The following is a 23,725-nucleotide window of genomic DNA, read 5'->3' on the forward strand; positions in this document are numbered from 1 at the left end:
CAAAGAGGAGAGACAATGTGTTTGTAAATGACAACAAAATTACAGTAATGAGTAATTTAAAACTGAGTTGTTTCATAATTTAACCTTAAAAATAAAGGAGCTCTTTTGACCTCTGATATATATCAGCCACCTCTGATATATACATCATCCATTGTTTTGCACACTGATCACTATACACCCCTGCACATAGGTGTATACACACCTTATATACACGCAGAGAGTGATGCTACTATCAAGGGCACACTGCAATGAACGCCACTCCAATCAAAGGCATCGCCGAATAACCAGTTGGTTTTGCTGTAAATCGTTCTGTATGAGCTACAGAATGGTGCCACACAAGTCACCTCCTACGCTAAGCCCACATGATCCTGTTGTTCTGCTGTCCTGTCAACTGGGATCACAGCTCTATGCTTTCGTCGACTAAAATAGCGAGACCAAAACTGCGGGATAGAGAATCTCTTAGAAAGTGTAGATGTTGAAGGATGTCATGACTGTTGCTACCAAGACTATCTACTTCGGTAATATTCTCAGCCTCATAGATGCCCTCTGGGAAAAAGGCAGTAAAAAAAGAGTTCAAGGTGTGAGCTTTCTTACTTTAATTCTGTGAAATAAATAAAGCTTAAAGGGATTTTTGCTTTTTTGCTAAACTTATGGGTTGCTGGGATCACAGCTGGCTGTCACTCACCCCTCGTGCAGATGATCCGGGGCCGCTCCCACTTCCCGCCGGCTCTGCATTTGGACGTTGGGGCGTGGCGCTGCACGAGGCCCGCCGAGCATTGGTAGCGCACCACTGCATGGATGTCATAACGCTCCTGCTTCCGGCCAATCAGGAAGGCGTTTTCCACTGCAGGGGGCGGGCCACAAAACCCTGCCAGGCAGACAGAGGAGCACAAGTTCATCTCCGCAGCTGTCCATAAATCACAGCGTTCCGCTTACACACTTCATTTTTTTCATCAGGTGATTTCAATCAAAATGAAATGCACAGTTCACAAGTTCACTCACTGATGCATAAACAGTGCCGTGCGAAAGTCTTAGGAAAACAAAGAAAATTATGTTTGACTGATCATGCTGGTATAAAACTATGATATTAGGTCTGTTAAAGCGGGTCAAACTTAGCTCTTTCAAAACCTCTCCTAAAATCACTCCTGGATTTGAAGCAACCAATGCACTAATTAATCGCTTTACTGTACCACTAACATGTCAAGCTAATCAATACCTCATTGACATTTTTGACCAATTAAATCAATCACTTAAGTGAGCGGGTGGTGAAATTTAAGAAATACATGAAATGGCTGAGGTGTCCCTGAGGAGGGGTTTGGGAACTGAAGCGATGTTCATCTCGCCATCCAACAAGGCATCAGGGACTTTTTGGAGAACAAAAGAAAGTCTTGTTAGTTTTTGTGTTACTGTTGATTTTCATATGTTCTAATATTAAACTGGTTTTTTTTTTTGAGAAAATACACACTTAATCTGCAGATACAGAGCATTAAACATTTTCTTTGCCTGTGACTTTCGCATAGTACTGTACCATATTGTACGTTATCAAAGAGGTTACAGTTCGTTAACCTGAAAGTCTAGCTGTTTAGCCATTATCACAACTGGCTTTCCATGTAAGCTTTAGACCCCAAGGGGGCGAGAGAGTATATCTGTGCTTTCCAAGAGGAAAATGGGGTAGTGGTGCCTTGTGAACAGCAGCTGGATATTGGGTCTGGCTTTTGGAATGAACAGGGACTGTCGGAAGGCATGGAAATGCTTCTGATTGAACTGCGGAGATAGAAGCATGACGAGACAAAGTCAAACCATTTTCCTCCGCACTGACATGCAGTTAAATATTAATTCACAGACCACCGTGTCGATGAAACTATATTATCAATAATTTACATACCATTCAATGTGGTCTGAATCAAGTGGGATGAGGTTTTTACGCATTATTTAATTTCCAGACAGTTTTATTTTAAGCTTTGAGTGCCATTATTATTATTTTACTTCAGAGAACTTCTGCAAAGATGTTGCTGCTCTTAGTCCATTTGGCTCACAGTAAAAATATGAGGGTCTAACTAAACAGAACTATGTCCAAATTACAAAGACTAGCATCTCAGTGATTTAAAGCCTTGATTACTTTGTGCTCTTTTGCGAGCTTGTGGAGACGTAAATGCTTTTGTTGAGACATGCTTGATTAGCTGGGCTATGAACAGACCGCGACCTGACATACGCAGCTGGCTTGTGATGGAGCTGAGAGAGACAAACTAGCTATGCACATAAATCACAAGGCGTCCACCGCAAATATAAACTACAAGCAATATATACTGCCATGCAACAGCAAAGCACTAAATCGGGTCTCTTCAGGTAATGATACATCGGGCAACTTTTTGAGCAATGTTGCCAGGCAACTGCCAACCAGGTGAGACAAAGGGCAACTCATCTGGATGTGGATGATCGCAAAAAGGTGCCCACTGCCAAAGAAAGTTTTTCAAATAGCAATTTGTTGCTCAATATCAATAGATAAGTGCCTGAGGAACACTGGTCAGCAACATTGCTCAAAAAATTGCCCTGTGCATCGTCAAGCTTAGGCTCTTTTTTATCATGTGATAAAATATCTTGGTTCAACTGTGCTTATGAAGAAAAAAAATCTGAATGCCTTTATCTTGTTTGATATAAGACAATTTGCTTTTTGGGGTCCCCAGACCTTAAAAAAACACAGTGGACTCCAAACCCAAGATCCAATATTCTAATGTTTCCCTCTGTATTTCCTTTGTACTCTCTCTGTTTAACTTCCTCCACTGTTTTATTAAACCTGTCCCCCTTTGCTCTCTCCCATCCCATGGGCACACAGTTCTATTCACTGCCCTGACTGTTATACACAACACAGTGATATACTTTGCATCAATTATACATCAGAACATACCTCATCTTACTCCTAAACCAGTACTTCTCAACCTGGTCCTTCGGGACCCCCAGATGGTCCATATTTTTGGTCTAACAGGAGCTAGGAAGAAGCAAAAATGTGGACTGTCTGGCAGGGAGCTAGAAGGGAGCAAAAATTTGGACTGTCTGGCAGGGAGCTGGAAGGGAGCAAAAATGTGGACTGTCTGGCAGGGAGCTGGAAGGGAGCAAAAATATGGACTGTCTGATAGGGAGCTGGAAGGGAGCAAAATGTGGACTGCATGGTAGGGAGCTGGAAGGGAGCAAAATGTGGACTGTCTGGCAGGGAGCTGGAAGGGAGTAAAAATGTGGACTGTGTGGTAGGGAGCTGGAAGGGAGCAAAAATGTGGACTGTCTGGCAGGGAGCTGGAAGGGAGTAAAAATGTGGACTGCCTGGAGGTCTCCAAGGAATGGATAGAGAAACACTGTCCTAAGCCACCAGTAGGTGAACAGCAGGCACACACACAGAAGTGACTGACCTGTGCCTTTCTTGCAGATGTACGGTAGATTGTAGTTGCAGGGCACATCGTTCCACTTGCCATTCTCATGGGCAACCATCACCACGCAGTCCTCACCACCCGCAAAAAAATTGTCAGGCTGGTTCTCCCTCCAGTTCTCAAATTCCTGTTATAGCATTAGAACGTGTCCATTTAGCAGATCTGAGGTTAATCACAATTTTACTGCAATTTCTCCATTCAAAGGATGTACATGTTGAATGTGCTGACCTGACCTTTTAGAAGAGAATAGCGATGCTTTATGAATCCCCATGGGGAAATTGTCTTTTCGCTTACCTCCATCCTCCATGTGACACACAGACACTTATGCATGTGAGAGCAAGCTTGTGGGTCACAGCCAGGGGTGTAAATTATGGGCGGTGGGAGGGGGTTGTAATCATTTTTCCCTCGGAACTTAGAAATTCTGAGTTGAGTGACATCACGTCTGACAATCTCCTGTTCAAGCTACCACATCACAAAACAAACATGGCTGCCTCCATGAACACTCTGCTGTGTGTTGTTGCTTTATATTTTAGCAGATTTGGAGTGAGATAATTTTTTTTGAGAGACAAACAAACAATAAACACGAACTAGTCAAACCGCATTAAAAGCTTTTTAAAATATTTTAGTACATTATAGTGGTGCTCTTTTTACGAGAGGCAAACAAACTATTTTCCAAACCTCTTATTCTACTGGGTTGTGGGGGGTCCAGAGTCTATCCTGGAAGCAATGGGCACGACTCAGGAAACAACCCCCAGCCCAGCGTGGGGCACACTCACACATGCACTCCTACAGGCAATTTAGCCACTCCAATTAGCCTCAGCATGTTTTTGGACTGTGGGGGAAACCGGAGTACCCGGAGGAAACCCCACGACGACATGGGGAGAACATGCAAACTCCGCACACGTGTGACCCAGGCGGAGACTCGAACCCGGGTCCCAGAGGTGTGAGGCAACAGTGCTAACCACTGCACCACTATGCCACCCCCTTCTCTAAATCAAACATATGCAATTACATTTACAATTATTAATACATTTAACAAAATAAAAAATGTTCCAGATTTATAATCTGCCATGTTGAAATTACGTCACAGGGGAAACTCGGACAAGAAAATTCCGACATCAATATCATAAAAGAGCTGTGTTTGCGACAGGAAGTGACGTTTTTCGTGACATTTTCATCCAAGTTCTGACTCTTAGAGAAATAATCGAACGCACCAACAATAATCAGTCCTGGCCAATGTTTCCCCCCCACAACCGCCTTACAGCGGCTGATTTGCAGCGCCTTCGCATGATCGCTTTTCACTCATGTTGTAATATCACGTTGTAATATAATTACACCACTAACAAGACGTTTAGGCCTAAGACTTTTTTTAGGATTAGAACTCTCTTTTCATATTCGAAAAAAAGTGTAACTGATATTGTACTATATCAGTAAGCACATTCGCTACCTCCAAGCAGATAGTATTGTACAGCTTCATACAAACGGGAGATGTTAGATAGTGTCTCACCAGCTCCATGTTGTCAGTCCACTGGAAATCTTCCTCCACCGTGCGGTCGTTTAGACCAATCCAGGTGTTCTCGTGGCTTAGACCTGGAAGAGGCACACTGAGTACAGTGGTCACATATTATGACATCACCTGAAGTCCCACAGCAAGCTGCCAGCCGATCGTAACCAAGTCGAGCCCTCTCCCTAATTTAGTGAGCCATAAAGCCTACCCACCTGGATGGCCTTGTCATTAATCCCTGTGGTGTTGTTGCTTAAACAGGTTTAAGTGCTTCCGGTGATCTCTGCTATGTGATCTGAGATCCCCAGGTGGTGAGTAAAGCCAAGGGCAGCCAGATTAACAGCATGGAGCACTAATGAGATTTCTGTGCAGCATGATGGAATTTCAATAATCACGTTACTGACACAGACCGTGATGGGGGACATTAATCTTTAAAGACTATGCACTGTACAGCCTGGGGTTGATACACCAATTTGCAAGGCAATTAAACCCTTTCTTTCTCCTCCAGAATGTGCTGCTGCATCTGAAAAGAGGGATTTTACCTTTTTTTTCTTGCATTGAAAAGTCAAGGCTTTGGCAGAAAGTGGGTGTAGGCGGTCATGGTGGAACCTGCATCTTCATAGTCAGTGAGGACTGACCAGAATAACCAGATCATTAGCTGTGTCTTATGCAGTGATGTGCCGAGCTGGGCTGTGCTATGCTACGCTATGCTACACTATGCTATGCTATGCTACACTATTTTATGCTACACCACGCTATGCTATGCTACGTTCCTCAGGCCCACAATACCCATGATTCATTGCGACAGAGTACGAACCGGAGAGGAAGTCCTGCTCAGCAGCGGTGCGGACGCTGGCCAGGTGGGCGCTGTGGTCCCGGCAGTCTTTCTCAGCATTCTCCCAAGTGTGCCGGTGGGGGAAGAACCTGTAGCAGTGGCCGTGGAATTTCCTCCAGCCGAGCTCACAGCTCTCGGTGTCTGTCACGGTACCAGAAAAAGGGCTTGCTGACCGTTCCCAGGTGGATGTGGAACAAGGGGGGCATGACATTGCCCAGCGATAATCAGGCAGCACAGTGTGGGCTCTGCCACATTCTTCACCACCCTCTTTTTTTCCAGTTTCTCCCCATCTGTCCTACTTCTCCCCCATCTCTGTCATCAGATATTTTGGGAAAAAGACCCCTTAATGGTGCAACACTACACAGATTGATGCAGTGCAGTAGAACCTTCAACTGTGTACAGCAAAGCAGAGCCTCTGGTCCCCTGTCACACGGAGGAGGACAGAGAGCCTCTGATCACTATTCCACTCTCACTGGCGCAGGCTGAAAACCTTCCAGCCCAAAGAAGATAACAGAAACCCTTTTCAAATATATTCCTTAACCTGTAATACAAATCTAAAGCACCGCGTAAGATTTGAGACGCACAAATCAGACTGCTGCTTTCACCTCCGTAATGACTGCAGCCACACCCTTCCGTAGCTCTGAGATCTGCTGCATTACGGGAGCCATGGAGGACCAATCTGCCCCACACCATCCTGGGAGAGGTCATTATTAGGAAGGTCTCCTTCCTCTCATGTATTTTTAATGTCGGTATAGTTGGTTCCCGTTTTGTATGCAATTCTATGTCGACCTTGTTACGCCTTCTGTCAGCTCTGCGTCAAGCCCAACAACCTTACGGACTCGTTCTCTCTAGAAAATGAATAAACTCCAACAGACAGCCTAGTGCCAACAGACACGGTGCCTGGGGAATTCAGGAGCAGGAGAGGATACGCCAGTCACTTGTTATCCGTCTTGCCCGCCCCAAATCCATCCTGCAGTATATCCAGGAATCTGCGTGGATTTTCTCCGTGATATTTATAAACTACAAGCAGGTGTCCATTTGCAGCAGTTCAGTGCTGCAAGTACTAATGAGAAAACAGCATCTCATTTTTGCCTCCAAAGTGTTACAGTATAGCTAAATTTCTGACTCTGCAGTAGAGAAGAGATGAAGAATACAGTTTGTCCGCAATAACTTTTATTGCGCCCTGGGTGCCAAGGCAATGGACAGACTGTTCTAAACCAATACTCTTCTTTTCAAACACCTGCACGAGGTTGATTTACCTCATTTATTTAAGCCAAAAGGCCGCTGCTGGTAGGACGCCATGCCAGCGTGATCGTAGTCACACTTCCGTGGTGGCTTGCGGCAGCTCTTTGCTTGACACGAAACAGATTGCTGTTGACGTATATAAGAAACTTGCAAAAATCAACGCCACGCGCGAACCTGATAGATGAGGCTCTGTTTACGATCTGTCACATTCAAAGCATCTTCGGTATGAGGACTGTCAAGTTCCATCACTGGAAAATGTGAAGAAAACAAATGCCGTAGGGTATCAAGATTAGCTGCAAGTCAAGATTTTTTATGTAGACTCCTGATTAAAGACAGACCCGGTAATAACGCATTATGTAATAATGCTGCAATATGTAATAACTCAACCAGATGTAACAAACCGAATGATGATAATATTTACAATGATAATGATGATAATAATAACAGGGTAATGTTGCAATATAAAATTACAATGTACTCTATAAATTTGTGACATTTTGTCGAGTTATTACACAATATAATGTTATTACATAATGTGCTGTTACATGGTGTGTAACAATCCATTATGTAACAACACTGCATTATGTGCTGAAAATTTGTTAAATTTTTTCGAATTATCACATAATGCTGCATTATTACGTAATGCATTTTAACAAACCCTTAATACCTAATGAAAAAACAAACTGATTTTCTCGTCTAGGACCAAAATGTCAATATCAAAGCAGTCAGATCTTATTTTAAAAAATTCACAAATTATGAAGAGGATATGTGTCAGTATTATTATAATTATTATCAGATTAAATGGTTAACATATATTTCCACGTTGGCTTGACCATGAAAAGCAGGCATTCTCTTGGCCTCAAAGGCGGTTTGCCGTGCTGATGTAGTGCTTTACTGGCACACAGTGCTGAGACCTGCACAAAATTATCCGCAAGCTTGCGTTAGCAGCATGCTGAAACATTATATTAAGGCATCCTACAACACAATGCTGACTTTTTCTAAAATTACAACACGACACAAGGTGTTCAGCTTCGGAAATCATGCTTGAAACTTCTTATCCTCATTACGGGTGAAATGAGGCACAAAATATTTATGCAAAAGATTGTTTAGCGTGATTACATGTGGAACAAGATGGTTCGACGAAAGACTAATAAAGATTAATAAAAAAAAAAAAAAGTGATGGTTAGTTAGCCAGATGCTAACTGCTAGTGTTGGGTCCCATTCAGAGATCAGTGAAGAGTGAGGTTTGAGTTGAACTGATAAATGGCAGCATTGGGGTGTGCAGTAGGAAAATGTGCATCAGGGAAATGTGCAACAGCGCTGGGGGAAGATACTAGCGAAGACATATCTGCTGAAGGAAACACGTTCACCTGTCACAGCTGCAACCAATCGCGTGCATGAATTTACTGACAAAAACGGGTGTCACATCCTACGCCTGTCTCCGGGGTGACACTGACGTGCTGGATGTGTTGCTCAGTGAGCTTTCAGGGCTGTTTGACAAAGAGGAGGCAAGCAGCAGAAGACACAGCTGATAGCGTTTGATTTTCCGACTTTGTGTCCAACCCGAGCCGCTGTGATTTGACAGTCCGCGGCAGGAAACCCAGCTGACACAGTCTAACGTGGGAAGTATGGCAGGACGTCCAAGAGGAGGAGGCACAAAGTGTGGATTAATCACAGCACTAAAGCCACCAACCATACACTACAGGTTCGAATTAACCCAGGGAACCATTTGTCCATATTGTAAAATGCACATCACTGTAATGAATGAATGTCTGTTCTGATTCCTGTAGGAACATCATTGAATCCTTGACCTCAGCCTAGAGTATGAGGATCATTTCAGATCATGGCTTATACTATAATCTATCCATCTTCTAACTACTTATCCTGGTCAAGGTTATGGGGAAGGGGGGGAGTCCCTCCCAGGCAGCATAGTACTCATGGGCAAGGTATTCCCTGGAAGAGGGGCTTTCAACAAAAATACAGTAACATGAAAGGTATAACGATACCTTCACACGGAAGTTTTGGCAGTAATACAATGTATGTGGAATGCAAGTATAATAATATGTATTACCTCAAACTAATATTATAGAATGTAATAAATGTTGGTCATAAAAGACTTTGGTTTGTCAATTATTATTGTAAAAGTGGGCTGCACTCTGCATTCTCAAGTTTTGAGGGTCACTGAACGAGGCCATCTCTAGATGTGATTCATCTGGAAGGTTTTTTTTTTCCTCATTCTGAAGGTCAGGATTCACATTGAGCCGCAATGCTGTACTGCAGCCAGCCAATTAGCCTCAGTTTCTGTGGGACGCAGTTCGCTGTGTGATTCTATCTTTGCACAGTCTCTGGTCATTCACAGCAGCCTGACTATGAGGTCAGTGGTTAGCAAAGCGGAAAATCTCACTAAAACTGGACACTGGCCCTTACCTCTGTCACAGGTGGCTCCGCCATAGCTGGGCAGGCACAGGCAAAGGAAGGAGTCCACTTTGTCAATGCAGGTCCCTCCATTTTGACACGGTTGCGAAATGCAGTCGTCGATGTCTGCAGAAGCACATGCCTAGTCAGGATGGACAGCTCTCCCCGGGTACATATTTGCTCATCTAATTAAAGACATTACACAAGTAATTGTATCTCCTGATGAAATCTAAGCCCTTAAGGAAAATCCCAATTAGCCGATTGATTGGTTAATTAAGGGATTTAGCTGAAAGGTACACCCTGCTGGTTCTGATTGCTGAAATGACACACGCTCGTGCTAAAAATGCAGCCTCAAAAAGTGAGCCCGGACAGACAGGAAGGAGGAGTTTGATAAAAAGCACAGAGCAGCAACTAAAATGAAATATAGGAGAGGAGGATGAAGGAAACACAGCATGAGGAAGTGTTAATCAATTTCAAAGGGGTGCTTGAAACAAATACAGGGATCAGGGGAAGTTAGAGAGAGGGGAAAATAGAGAGAGGTAGGGCTTAAACACAGAGGGGAAGTGCTTGAATCAAAGTCAGAGAGGCAGAGCTTAAAGCAAACAGCAAAAGAAGGATCCAGTGAAGTATCTGACTATTAGGTGAATGCCATCAAACACTTTAGCGCGGTGTATTAAGCACTCAGGCCTATTGCAAGCTGTCTGCAGGTCTGGTGCAGTGGGGCTACAAGGAGCCCCATCTCCCTTTTAATAAGTCATACATTCACTTCAGCCCAACACAGATTCTAACTAGCTTGGACTAGACCTACAGGCATAGTCAATTAAAGAGCCTCTTCAAATCCCAGAATCCCTTGCTGTCAAAACACACTGGAAGGCTCTGGTGGGTTTTTTTGGCATAAGGTAGTCTTATTCAAAATAGCTCACTTGTTCACTTGCTCACTCTTATACAGGAAAATCTGTACAGTTCACTATACAGGGAATTAGTGAAACAGTTGCTTTGCCTTACATTCCAAGATGCTCTATGCTGATACCCTAGCAACCTTTAACAGCTGACATTTGTGAATAGCAGAATACAACCACAGCACAAACGGAATAAAGGAGGTAAGGTGGATATGAATGTTTAAGCCTATGATTTATTTTAAATTACTATTTTAAATTATTATTATACAACTGTCATTTAAAATTGAAATGTCAACTTCAGTCTTTGAAGGCATTAATATCATTATAAAATCTATATTTTTCTAATGTGCTTATGACTATACAAAATGATCATTTGTACTATAAGCAATCACTTGGCAACAGTGGCGACCATTGTATTGCATTACAATATGCATAGAGCATCGCAGTGACCATCGTTTGTACACAACATTGTGCAGTGCTTTATGGGCATTAATAATGCACTATGCAGTGAGTCAGATTTTCCACTGAGAATTCGAACAGCCCTACAGAATGGCAGACGCATATATGACACATAAATGTGGTGCACTTGGTAATTGGGGGTGATTTCGAACAACTGTTGTACTTGTGGGGAATCTGAGTGTGTGATCTTGCGGCTTTTTAAAGGAGGAGAAACAGAAGGCAGAGGGAGACAGCAAGCGTGAGGACCCTGTTAGACTGGCATATCTAGATGCTGACACAGAGGACTTGGGAGGATTTAGGATCACAGCAGAGATTGATCTTTGGAGTGTCTGAAGATTTTACTCCTCTCAAATTTTCAGTCCAGCTGAATTAAAGCATCACCCCCCGACACAAGCCAGAAAAAAGTGTGAAAGACAAGCATTGGCGTCTTGGGCAGCAGAGATCGTGGTTAAGACGTCTGTTCCCTTACAGATCGATTTCTAAGCCGAGCTGGCCCCTACCTCAGTGTCTTTACCAGGCTGAGTTTTCGTTTCAGACAGGTTCTTTAAACCCGTCTTCAAAACCACTTTCTGCAATATTCCACCAGGTCAGCAAAGGAAAGTAGCAACATTCTCAACTCTGCCCACAACTGAGGCACTGAACATGGGGACGCAGCAAATTGGTTTCAATCATTTGGGATTTGAAAGAACCATCTGGAAAAATAAAACAATGATGCAGTTATTTGACAGTCTTATCCATAACAATGATTTTGAGTTTGGGGGCAGGAAACTGGGGTCAAGCTGAAGTTGCGAGAGACCATTGTAATATTCCCAGACAGGCAGGTGACCACAGGATGCCTGATCTGAAGGAACGCTAGCCCCCCTGCTGGAAAATTAGCGCCAATGACCCTGGGTACATTTTTTTGTTTGTTGATTTGTTTGTTTTGTTTTATTGTTCTTAGGAGGATGACTGGACGTGCTTAAAGGCTAAAAATTCTCACCAGCTCAAACATGTATGAGCTGCTACAGGACCTCCCATTAGTGACTGTCAAGACCCATAAAAGTACTCCCACATTTAGCCTCTCTGAGGTCTTGAAAGATCGAAACCTGACGTCTCCTCGGGTTGAAGGAAACACATGGTAGAATGCTATAGACTGCAGGACAGGTATGGGTGGGGGGCGTCTTGCAGGGTGGTGACATTACTCCTCAGATACAGGAGTCCCCAGTGAACTGGAACTGACATGAAAATGGAGCTCTCAGCATTCTAGGTAGTTTGCAAAGCTTTCCATCCCTTGATGCTTCTGACTTACGCAAAATTGTTCCAGTAAATATCCAGTTGACCCAATAAACAGTCCATGCATCTCCACTCTCAGCATTCAAAGAAAGCAGCATGTATTTTAGTGTCTGTATGAAAACCAAATAAAGTTTGTGTTGTGTGACCAGTAGCGGCATGTAGAGGATAGAGATAGGGTGAAGCTCCCCCATCACAGAGCCTGAATGGTTGAAGATCAGCCCCGCAGACGCTCATCAGATGGCTTTCAAAGTCTGAGCTGTTGTTTGCCATCTATATTTAACATGTGGGAAATAAATAGAGATGTTTCCAGGACGGATGTGTCATATCGGTGTCGACTGGGTCATGGAAACGGCTCAGGGGAGGCGTGGACTGTCCTGCCAAAGGAGACAAATCGGCTGGGATGACATGGGCAAGCATGCAGGATCCTACAGTCTTCCTAAAGGGGTAGAACCCCGTGCCAAAAGTAATAAATAGAACATGTGTTTTTTAGTATAAATAGTACAATGTGTGCCTGTTATGTTTGCAAGAAATATTGATTTACAGAAGACAGCTATGAATATATCAGGCAGCTGTAGACAATGAGACTGCAGAAAGCCCAGTGAAAAGAAAGAGAAATGATGTGAGATACCAGGAGATGCTGTATCCATCCCAGCACGCTTTACAGCGGACGTCCTGAGCATAATGTTTGGTTTATTTGTCCTTTGCGTTCTTTATTAGTTTTATCTTACGGTTCTTTTATGTTCAGATGATGGTTTGCAGTGTCTTTGTTGTTCTGAGTCTGGTTTCGTTATTGCGCTGTTATAGTGACAGTTTTGTACTTTGATGATCTGCATGTTGTGTGGTGTGTGTGTGTGTGTGTGTCTGGAACAGCAATGTCTCCCGGTGATTTTTTTTTCCATAAAAAAACATTTTGTTTATAATTTAATAAGTTTAGTAAGTATAGAAAACCATCTAGCTATAAATACAACTAAAGAAGAGTAAATGCTTTTGCAGGATATTCCAATTTAATATTTGTCACAGGGCTGGGGGGTGACACAGTAGTTAGTATTGCTGCCTCGCACCTCATGGACCAGGGTTTGTGCCTCTGTTGTGGCTCCATGCATGTTGTCATCGTGGGGTTTCCTCTGGGTGATCTGGTTTCCCCTCATAGTCCATAAACATACTTTTGCTAATTGGAGGTACCAAACTGACAATCGGTGTGAGTGACTGGTGTGTGCGTGTGCCCTGCGAGGGGGTGGCACCCTATCCTGCATCGTTCCCTGCCTCTGGGCAGTCTGCGCTCTGCCACCCTAATCCACTCAATATAATTTGAAAAATGCTAATTAAAATAAAGTGATCTATATTTATGAAATTATCTGTGTTGTATGATTTTTGCTGATTGGCATACTTCCGTCAAAATGAGTATGTCTTGTTTATCTGACTTTTAATTTGAAAAGGAAAAAAACTGCATGAAGCGTGTGCAGAGAAATCTAGTTTTTGGCCACTAAAATAGATGAGGTTACATGCCAGGTTGCTACGGCAAAATAATTAGAAGAAAATGCCAAAAACAAACTAATATTTTGGCAAAGCCACAGAGCCTTCGGAACCCAAGCAGAGAGGAAGTGAACCAGAAAACCCAATGGAAGCACAAGCAGAGGCAGAGAGGAGTAGCGTTTCTGGATGCTAATGCTAACGTTAATGGCAATGTTAATAAGCAGAGGCAACGAGGAGAGGGGCGGATGCTAATGCTAATGAGAAGGAGCGCAAAAAGGAGCAAGAAAAGGGCAAAGCCGATGAAAAGCTTGACGTAACTAACAAGTGTCAATAGAAAATATTAATAGCGCATTATCGCCTTTTAAGACCGATTTGTGTGTACGACATCATAGCGGTTTTTATGAGTCCCAGCACCTTGGAGCTTACAAATTAAGCAGTGGCCACAGCTAACAGAGGTCAGGACACAGGAAGCACAGCCTCCTGCCCGCTAGGAAAACAAGGCCGAATTACAGGTCAGGAAGGAGTTGAAACTATTATTTTACTGCTATGTGACGAACATAAAGGTAAATGGTGAACCTATTTTTTTTTTATTCTAGCAGACTGATACTCCCTTAATCTACCTCTCAAAATCGCACAGATGCATCAGATTAGCACAAACTGCTCGGCTGCTGAAGAAACCTACGGATACCTCCTGGAGCAGTGAGAGGCTTTGTCATAGCAGCGGTAACAGCGTGTGGCAGACTGCACTGCTTTCCAGATTCCAGTGTTAATGATGCACAGTCGTGTGTTCGGCTGACAGCAGTAATTACTTGTTTATCGAGAGACAGCGATGGTCTGCAGGACGTGAGATGGGGTCGGACTGAGAGTCACGGCAGTAGCGCTGGGGCAGATCGCGATACATGGGAAGCTAACAAGGTGAGGCATGCAGGTCTGACTGTGCCACACCTCCAAGGCTGTGTTCAAGCAGGCTCACATCTTGTTATTTTCTGTTCCTCTGGAGAAATCAGGGGGGTTTCTGTGCTGGTGTTGCTTGGCCTTCCAGGTCTTCAGTGTGACTTACGTTATGATCTGCCTACACCCAACCTACACACCGTGCACTCAAATTCCACCCACACTGGAACTGTACCTAAAATAGACCCTTTCACTCAAATCATTTCAGCACCAATGCAACACGCCATTAAACTCACGTTACTCCATCCAAACTATACTTCTCACAACTACCATCCAGCTAACTTTAGTACAATGAAGGTAAGATCGCAGTGGTTTCTGGCCCCTTGCTCTCAGGCGGGAGTTCTGTAGCTGTAAGTTGGTATGTAGAGCATCCTAGGACAGTGTTTCCCAACCTGGTCTCCAGGAACCCACGGATGGTTCATGTTTTTGCTCCCTCCCAGCTCTCTTCCAGACAGTAAATGTCTCGAGAGCTAAGAAGAAGCAAAAACATGGACCATCTGTGGGTCCCCGAGGACTGGGTCAGGAATCACTGGCCTAGGAAGCCAACAGTGACACCAACCAGAAGAACCATTTCACCAGCAAACTATACCAACTGGCTTATGGTTCCAGTGCTGTCTGTTGTTGGACCCCCAGGCAGGCAATCTGTGCGGCGTGTGCCAGCTGTAGGCAGGAAGAAGGAGCTGTGAAATGGACTCTCACCACAACGGACATCAGCCACTCCAGGGCTGCCTGTGTATAAGTGTGCAGATGTGCGAGTGTGTGGGTGCGGACCGTGTGTGACGTCAGCGTTTTCAGCTCTGAGCAGCCGACATTGACGCTCCGAGATTACAGCTGGCAGGAAGAGCGTGCTGAGGATGCAGCGAGAGTGCACCACTTACCTTATCACCGCCCCGCAGTCCGCATCTGCCAGATGGCAAATTTTTTATTACCATTAATCGCATGTCCTGTCATGGGTGAAGATAAGGCAGAACCACATGTATCCCGACTCTACATTTCAGACAATATATACGTAATGTTTCCTTAATAGGTCGTACAGAACAGAATGAGCACCTCGCCCAACAGGCTGACAGCAATCGTTACAGGATGGGGAGGATTTTATACGTTGTCTCTGGTCAAGTAAACGTCAGTCACAAAAATAGGGTAAAGGCACACACTCTGTCCAGAAAGTTCCCGGATATATCAGAGGTCCGCAGTCATGTTATTTTTCAGTCGTTTTGAGCCTGGTGAGATCAGTTCCCAGATGTGTATATATGAGTTATCAGAGTCTGCTGGCCAGGCGACTTATCAGCAGCTGATGCCAAACTCGCCGGGCAATTTAAAGGAGTTTAATTGGCCAGTTATCAGCAAGCTCCCCAGGTACTAAGCTGGCCTTGGCTGAATGCCCCTCCCCCAGGCCCCTCCTCAACCCTACAGCTCAGAGATACAAGGGATACAGAAAATACAGCCACACTTAATTTTCATTTTTGTTCATATCTGTAACGATCGGTACCAAGGAAATTTTGTGTTCAGAAATCCTCTGTACCCCACATACCACCTTACGGAAGACCTACCACCTTACGGAAGACCTACCATCTATATCAGTGTTTCTCAACCCCAGATGGTCCACAGTTTTCCCTCCTAGCTTCCTACCAGACAGTCCACAAAAAACAAGGACCAGTTCGAGAAACCTTGATCTACAAGGCAAGTACTATGTTTATGAAAATTGCCTTTAGAAAACAATGCCTAAAACTAACGGCTCCGCAAAAGAACTTCTGAGAGTTAACTCTGCAAAGGAGTCACCACTGAAAGAGTTAAAATGCATCTGTTCTTCTCTTTCCTGTATGGATACCTCATGTCGATAGTCTATAATCAACAGAAGATCGCACAGGTAGTAGTTTTTGTTTGGTAAGCCGGAGGATTTGTAAAATATCCGATTGTTAGTATCTGCCACACATCTCTAACATCTTGTCCTTTGTATGATGGGGCTATTGACCTCTACTGGTTTCTTTGATAAACAATCCTCACACCTGAGACCCTTCTGATTGGTCACTTGTGTGAAATCTGGACAGACTCAAACAAAATCTTGATGAGGTCAAGTTTATAAAACTTTAACAGGGAACAAACTAACCTATAGTAAGTGGATTGAAGGTGACTGGTTCACATTGGATTCCACAAAGTAAACATTGGAAGAAGGTCAATAAATCAAACAGGAAGTGAACTGAATTCTGTGAATTAACTGAAGAGCTGTAAAGCCCAATGATCTGAGCTTTCAGAATGATCCTTTATCTACTCGCTTCGCTCACCGATTTCGCAGCTCTCTCCAGAGAAGCCCTGGGGGCAATTGCAGTGGTATTCTCCCCCCTCAATCCGGCATCTTCCCCCATGGAGGCAGGAATAGGTTCCACATGGGTGGTATTCAGCTGTGGATGAGAAGCATCATGTCAGCAGGATAGAGAGGATGTGGATCCCATGGATGACAGATGAATTCCAGGTCCAAGATAAAGTATTAAAACCAGAGCACATTCCTATAAAGAGGGTAACTTAAAGCCCCCCTGTTATGCTTCTCCTTTTCCTTTAGGATGTTATATAGCTTTATGTGCATGTGAACAGTCCGCAAGATTGAAAGGCACAGAGTACAGGCCAAAGGGAGTAACTGTCACAACAGAAACCATCCGTCCATTTTCTAAAACCATTTGTCGTATTCAGGGTTATGGGGGGTCCAGACCCTATGTGGACAAGGCAGGGAGCAACCCAGGATGGGGTCCCAACTCACTACAGGGCACACTTACACACTGGTAACGCCATTCAGCCTCAACATATTTTTGGACTGGGTGGGGAAACTAGAGCACCCACAGGAATCCCCTGACAACTTGGAGAGAACATGCAAACTCCACATGCATGGAACCACAGGCGACACGCAAACCCAGGTCCAAGAGGTGGGAGGCAACAGTGCTAAAACTGCACCAGTGTACCACCCCCTCAGAAAACACTCTTTTCTAATCTGCCTGAGACAACTCGTTGGAATTCCAGCCATTATTGACATGGTAAAGTCACCTCATAACACAATCCTTATTGGCAACCTACAGGGGCGCTGTTAGGCATATAAGTCTACTGGGGCACAGCACATAAATACTGGGGCATGTGGCCCAGTAAAAGGGGTCTAGCGACACCCATGGCCACCTATCTGCAAAGATCTGTTTGCAGACTGCGTGTAAGACAAGGGGTGGGTTTAAAGCTCTAACAGACAGTTCAGACAGAGGGTGAATAGAAATGTACAGTATGAGAAAACTGTGTTTTTGGCACACTAGCATGTAAATCACTTCTAGTCAAAACATAATATTATGAAAAGTGAAAATGAGCATAATTGGGCCCCTTTAAATACAAATTAATAAAATATTTATTGTCAGGGCTGATTGATTTATTACCCTGGTATGGAAGGTATTTAAAACTCTTTCACCTGCTGCCACAGCATAGGAGCATCGGTGTGTGTGTGAGTGTGGTCATCCTAGCCATGTCAGTCCCCGTAAAAACCATTATCCAAGCCCCCCCCCCCACCCCCTGAATGCTCCCACCTCACCCCCCATTCTGCCTCCGTCGTTCCAGAAACTACTGAGGCCTGTAATAGATTTCCTGACAAAAGCCTTATGGATTCCCCCCCGCCGAAATTCGCTTCAACTCAACCAGTTCACTCTGTTGCCCTTTATCAGGAAAGAGAGAGAGAGAGAGAGAGAGAGAGAGAGAGAGAGAGAATCAGGGCATGTCTGCATCTGAACCGAGGAAGGACTCTGCTACCTTTAACAGCTGATTACACTTAAACACACTCAGCTGAATTTGTAAATATGACACGGAGTTGAAGTTAAAACTTGACTGTCAAGAGAATAAACAAACTAAGAACTGCTGCCAATAGTTCCCTTCCGGAAAAGCTTATACGACACGCTCGAACCATCGGCTTGTCTGTCCATTAGCCAGTGCGCTTAATGACCTGAAAAAGCCTGACGCAGCGCTACAAAAAAGCAGGATGCCTTCACTTCTGAAAAAGTGCCTGAAATCCAAAGAGGCCGCAGGGAGCGTCTGATGTGTGATAGCAGCGAGGCAGACAGCTCTGGTATTTGAGCGAACCCAGTTTAACGGCACGGAGCTGCGTAGGCCCATGTGTCGCTATGACAGATGGGATGATGAAATGTCAAGACGCAGTCCTTCTGAGCCGCCGGAAACAGACGGCTGGAACAAATGTCGTAGGTCACATCAAATCCTCCATCCTCGGTCCAAACCCTCCATTCTCAACCAAAACCAAACACAATCACCGAGGCTCACTTCACATCCTTTTTTTTATCCATGGGTCTGACCATTTCACATCCCATGGTCACCTTATTTCACTCAGTAACAGCAGGGCACATCCTTTTGGCCCTAGTTAGCTACTACATAGTAGGCTTCTCAGAGTCAACTCGGTGAATTCAGGAAGAGTTGAATGTTGAGGAATGCTTTCATGTCGGCTGTATCTATGTCGAGTGTTCGGCTTTTTAGTTCGCTGTGATTTGCATTTCTTTAAACCCAAGTGTACGGCATGTTAATCTCATGCTTGCGGAAACCTTCATTCCACGATCGGCCGCAGCATTCTGAAAAATCCATCTGTAAAAAAAAAAAAAAAACCTGACACATCAATCTGATGGGATTTACTCAAAAAGATGAATATGTTTCTCACAATGCCATTACAATAAACCTGAACACTTAAAAAGGGACACATTATTCTGAAAAGAGTTGGAATAAATACAACATAAATGTTATGAAAGACAGTAACCGATTCAAGGTCACTCATACAACCTAAAAATGAAAGAATTATATATTTACTCAATAGCTTATTCCAGGATTTGAAACATTTTCTGCTTGGGATGGTGCAACGATCCATATAATTTGGGGTAAGGCAGGGAAAAGGGATCTTGATCCGGGGGAAGTGTCCTTCTTAAGGGTGATTTATTTTTAGGGCCTACACTGTAGACGGCCGTGTTCCCTGATGTGTAGCCTGAGGCAGACCCCCCCAGAAATGTTACTACAGGCGTCAGGTGGCAGTGTAGAGTACACGGCTACCCACAGTGTAGATTCTACACAGAAATATGAATCAGCTTTAGGGTTAACAGGGTATAATGCAGGGACTGGGTAGAGAGGACACAGTAAACTCTCACAGTAACAAAACTGCCATTTTGGTGGCAACCCATAAGACTAAATAAATGGGATCCAAGACGAATTGCGCTGTGATGCGTAATGATGTCATGTGCGATCAGTGGCAGTGAAAGTTCTGCCCCTTTAAGAGGAGAAGCGTTGTTAGAAAAGGCATGCAGAAGTGGATGAGAGAGATTTGATTTTGCACACTTTGTCTGTTGTAATTACTCTGTTAATGGTGATGCTACAGACTGAGCTACTACCTGTGTTGGTCAGCATTTAGGTATCACACATATGGTACAGCAAATGCTTGATTTCTAGACTATGAAATCACAACTTCAAGGACTGACAACACAGCCCCTGTGTAATCCCAACCTGACATGTTACAGACGCCGCACATTCGGTCACTAGGGGGCGAAAAACAAACATTTCAAAGTATTCGAACTGTGCAAGGAGCATAAGACAGGGGACACTAATCGATATGTAAAGCTTAGGTAACCTGCTGACATTCCTTCCTCGTCACACAAAAGTAAAAGTTAAGGGGAATCCTTGTGTAAGCTTCTCTAACTTTCAAACAGATGTAATAATCCCTGGGTCATTCATTTTTAAACAATTCCTGCATGAACTCTCTTGGTGACATATGCATACTATTCACATCAACCATTATCTAAATCCAGAATGAACATATTTTCATCCGTATCTGGTATACGTGACACTGGGAGTTTGGGATCCATGCCCACGTCTGGAACGTTAAAGGGTTAAATCCCAAGGCAGAATATCCATATAACCGCTGAGCCTTTGAGCAAGGCCCTTATCCCCGGCTGCTCCGGAGACTGCCTGTTGTACATTGTTTCTGACAGCAGGGCCAGTTAAATAAATAAATGTAACGCAATACAATAATCTTTGATCATCGATCATTCTGTATAATACAAGCATGAATTGTACCTGAATGCAATTTTTCGGCATTGTGAAAAAAACATTGCATTTAAAGATACATGAAAGCAAAAAAAAATCACAATCACTGTCTTGTTTAAAAACTATATCAGGAATATAAAACTGGAAAATATTATCGATCCAGTTATTGTAAAAACTGGGTTTTGTTCATCTGTTGTAATAACAGTACAAGCAAATCAATAGCTGCATACTTTTTTTTAATCAACGCCAAGTGATGAACTGGATAAATACGCCCAAAATAACCCTCCGTTCCCAAATGTTTACGCCCATGAGGTCTGTCTATCGACATCATAGTTTTTTGTATTTTGGATGGAAAACAAATTTAAACATTCGCCTGGTGAAATTTTTGCCTAGTTACAGAAGGTTTTACCTCGGTATCATCAGGAAGTTTTATTAGGGACATATAGAGCAGTTGTTTTGCTTTTATTAGAATTATTTGTAAGACCTTAAGCCTTTGAAAAGGATTAAAGAATGATGGGGACTCGCATGTTATTTTTCAAACGGCATGTGTCATGCATTATGACCAATGTCACTTAGCCAATAAAAGAAGAGAAAGAGGAAAGAGGAAATGGGACACTCTGGCCTAATACCTCTATTAATACTAAATCCTAGACAGGTGCCTCCAGATAAAGAAACATAGGTATTGATTTTCCTATAACAAATCTGTTTCTGTGCAGATGCTCCCGGTATGAATGGCTCTGATAGTCCTGCTGAAGTTCAAGAAATGACATAGCAGCTCCCTCATGCACCAGCCCAAAAACTCACAGACGTTTCCGCCCGGCACGTTTCAGACAGGTACTGGTCGCCAGTGGCTTACAGCCGCGATCGTTTCCGACTGACCGCTTCTAAGTCGATTCGGCCGCAAGTCGGCCCGTTATTTTATGTGAAAAAATAATTATAGGTATAGTATACTGCGTAATAAAATATCATCCTTAAGTCATAGTGTTCTGTGTTTTTTTAACCTTTTTATCACCACTTCCTCGAGGGGATGCTCGTGTTCTTGGCAGTTCTTGACGGGAACTGTCATGCACTCACACAAGGCGACACTTGGTCTGCTACATGCGACACAGTCGCTGCCACGTATTTGCAGCCTCGGAACGGTCATGAAGTCGGTACGTCGCAAGACGCGCAGCTTCTAAGCTGACGATGACCCACATTTTATAATTACATTTCAAAGCTAGTGACCTTGAAAGCTGGCTACCTCTCTCAAGGGCTCAACAGCTCACCCCTGTCATGCAGGGGCAGAGCACCTCAACCAGAAATGTGAATATGTAGATGAAGGTATTATGCAACTAAACAACCAATCATGGGATATTACTGGATATTACCAGAAATACACAAATTACACGGTTACTATTTTTGTTATGCTATTTTTTATAATTATTTAATAATTTCATATTATCTGATTACAGTTACAATAATAAAGCATCTGACTCCAGAAATCAAACACAGAAATGGGTCATTTGCATTCAGTTAGACCAAAGTTGTGTCAACACAATTTAACTGTTACGGCTCGATTGCCACTTCTGCTGACAATAATTGGCATAATTTACATTTCATTATCAGATACTTTTGTCCAAAACCAGAGATCAAAGAACCGGTTCTGCCAGAATCCCATGAACAGCTGGGATTAAGGGCCCCGCAGACGTGGGATTTGAACCTGAGACTGTCTGATTACACTCACAGACTCCCCATCTGCAGAGCCGGACACCGACTTCACTCAGTCCAGTTCCATCGGGATCGAAGGCTATGGAGGTGAACACATCCTTGTCACACAAGCCACTGTTAAATGCTGTGGTTTAAGATGAATGAGTGCTATGGTACTTTGAAGGTCACTGGAGACTGAAATGCAAGCAATGTTGTAATGCCCATATTGCAATAAAAACACTCAGATGACTGTAATATGTGTACATTCATTAAACATATTCAAAGCATCAATAAATGACAGAGAACGAATGAGGTAAGAGAGAGTGGACACATAAAAGATACAGAGAACAAACAACTTCTGTTCATCATCTAAAACTTAATAAAAGCAGTATGTCACCATACAGGAGTTCATAAAAACGTAACTGCAAATGCTATTTTATTGTATGTACTCCCTGCTGTGTACAGTAAAGGTCGGGATTCATGCATCGCATGCGTGTCCCTATTTCATACCAGGCACACCTTTAAATATGACTACAATTGAGTTACACAAGGATAAAATCTTGTCTTCCACTAACAGGAATCTGTAGGGATGATGACCTCCATACTGTTTGGGGGAGGGGGGGGTGTTAAAGTCCCAGATGAGAGCATTAAACAGTACATGTTTTATATTTTTTAAGTAACAGCAACCTAAGAGATTCTTCTGTACTCGTTATATGCAAATTAAGAAGGAATACACCTGTCTTTTCTTTACTTGTTTTTCTGTTTTATACATGTTAAATTGAAAAGGCAATCCTGTGGTGTCTTAGACCCATTTAAATGCTTGGAGGCTCTCCCCGCTTAATTTCCACTGACACCACCAATATTTGAAACCAAATTACAGTCAATTCCGCATTTAATTTCTCCTTTCGACTTATGTCATTCCAGGGAGAGGCTTATGATTATTGCTGCTGCCCACACAAAATGCAGAATAAATGGTTTACAGTAATCCCATGATGCAAGGACGTGTCAATAATGCTTTGTTTTAAGACAATAATGCTTAAAGTCAGAAACACAGGCACAGAAATACAATACATCAGCTGCACTTTTCTGAAATACAAAAGAACAGATAAATATCGATCAAAACGTATTAAATGTCTGATTCCAAATATAAAAAGTTTGCTATTAGAATTGCATGAATTGGACTAAATCTGACAGGGTCTCAGCGTTTATAGTCTAATGCCATAACAGAAATGGGTTGTGGGATAGAGGGAATGCTAGATTGTATTCTTAATTTTTTTTTCATTTAACTAAAGGTTGAATTAACCACCAGATTCAAAACTGATAAAACTGAAGGTATTAGATATAGACATACTGTATAACAACATGTATATACATGATTTTATTTGCCTGGTGTATGCATTGTGATTAATACAAATGTTTTGAGAAATGCAAGCCTTTACATTTTTCACCATTTATGAATAATAACAAATGTCTGTTGTTGTAAACAGCTTATGATTTGTCATTCGGGTCAGGTTAG

The 23,725-nt window shown here is 43.2% G+C and overlaps 1 protein-coding gene across 2 annotated transcripts in view; it reads right to left on the reverse strand.

Moving 5' to 3' along the window:
* LOC125716510 (neurocan core protein-like) overlaps window positions 1-23,725 on the reverse strand; it is a 60,359-nt gene that overhangs the window by 3,740 nt on the left and 32,894 nt on the right. For both annotated transcript variants that reach the window (XM_048988896.1, XM_048988895.1), the window contains 6 exons: window positions 16,755-16,871; window positions 9,431-9,544; window positions 5,741-5,899; window positions 4,927-5,009; window positions 3,402-3,546; window positions 686-868 (listed from right to left, as the gene is read on the reverse strand). In XM_048988896.1, the coding sequence (XP_048844853.1) occupies window positions 686-868; window positions 3,402-3,546; window positions 4,927-5,009; window positions 5,741-5,899; window positions 9,431-9,544; window positions 16,755-16,871 (801 nt within the window). The remainder of the gene's footprint in view (window positions 1-685; window positions 869-3,401; window positions 3,547-4,926; window positions 5,010-5,740; window positions 5,900-9,430; window positions 9,545-16,754; window positions 16,872-23,725) is intronic.

The sequence above is a fragment of the Brienomyrus brachyistius genome, chromosome 21, assembly GCF_023856365.1.
Source record: "Brienomyrus brachyistius isolate T26 chromosome 21, BBRACH_0.4, whole genome shotgun sequence".
Classification (NCBI taxonomy): domain Eukaryota; kingdom Metazoa; phylum Chordata; class Actinopteri; order Osteoglossiformes; family Mormyridae; genus Brienomyrus; species Brienomyrus brachyistius.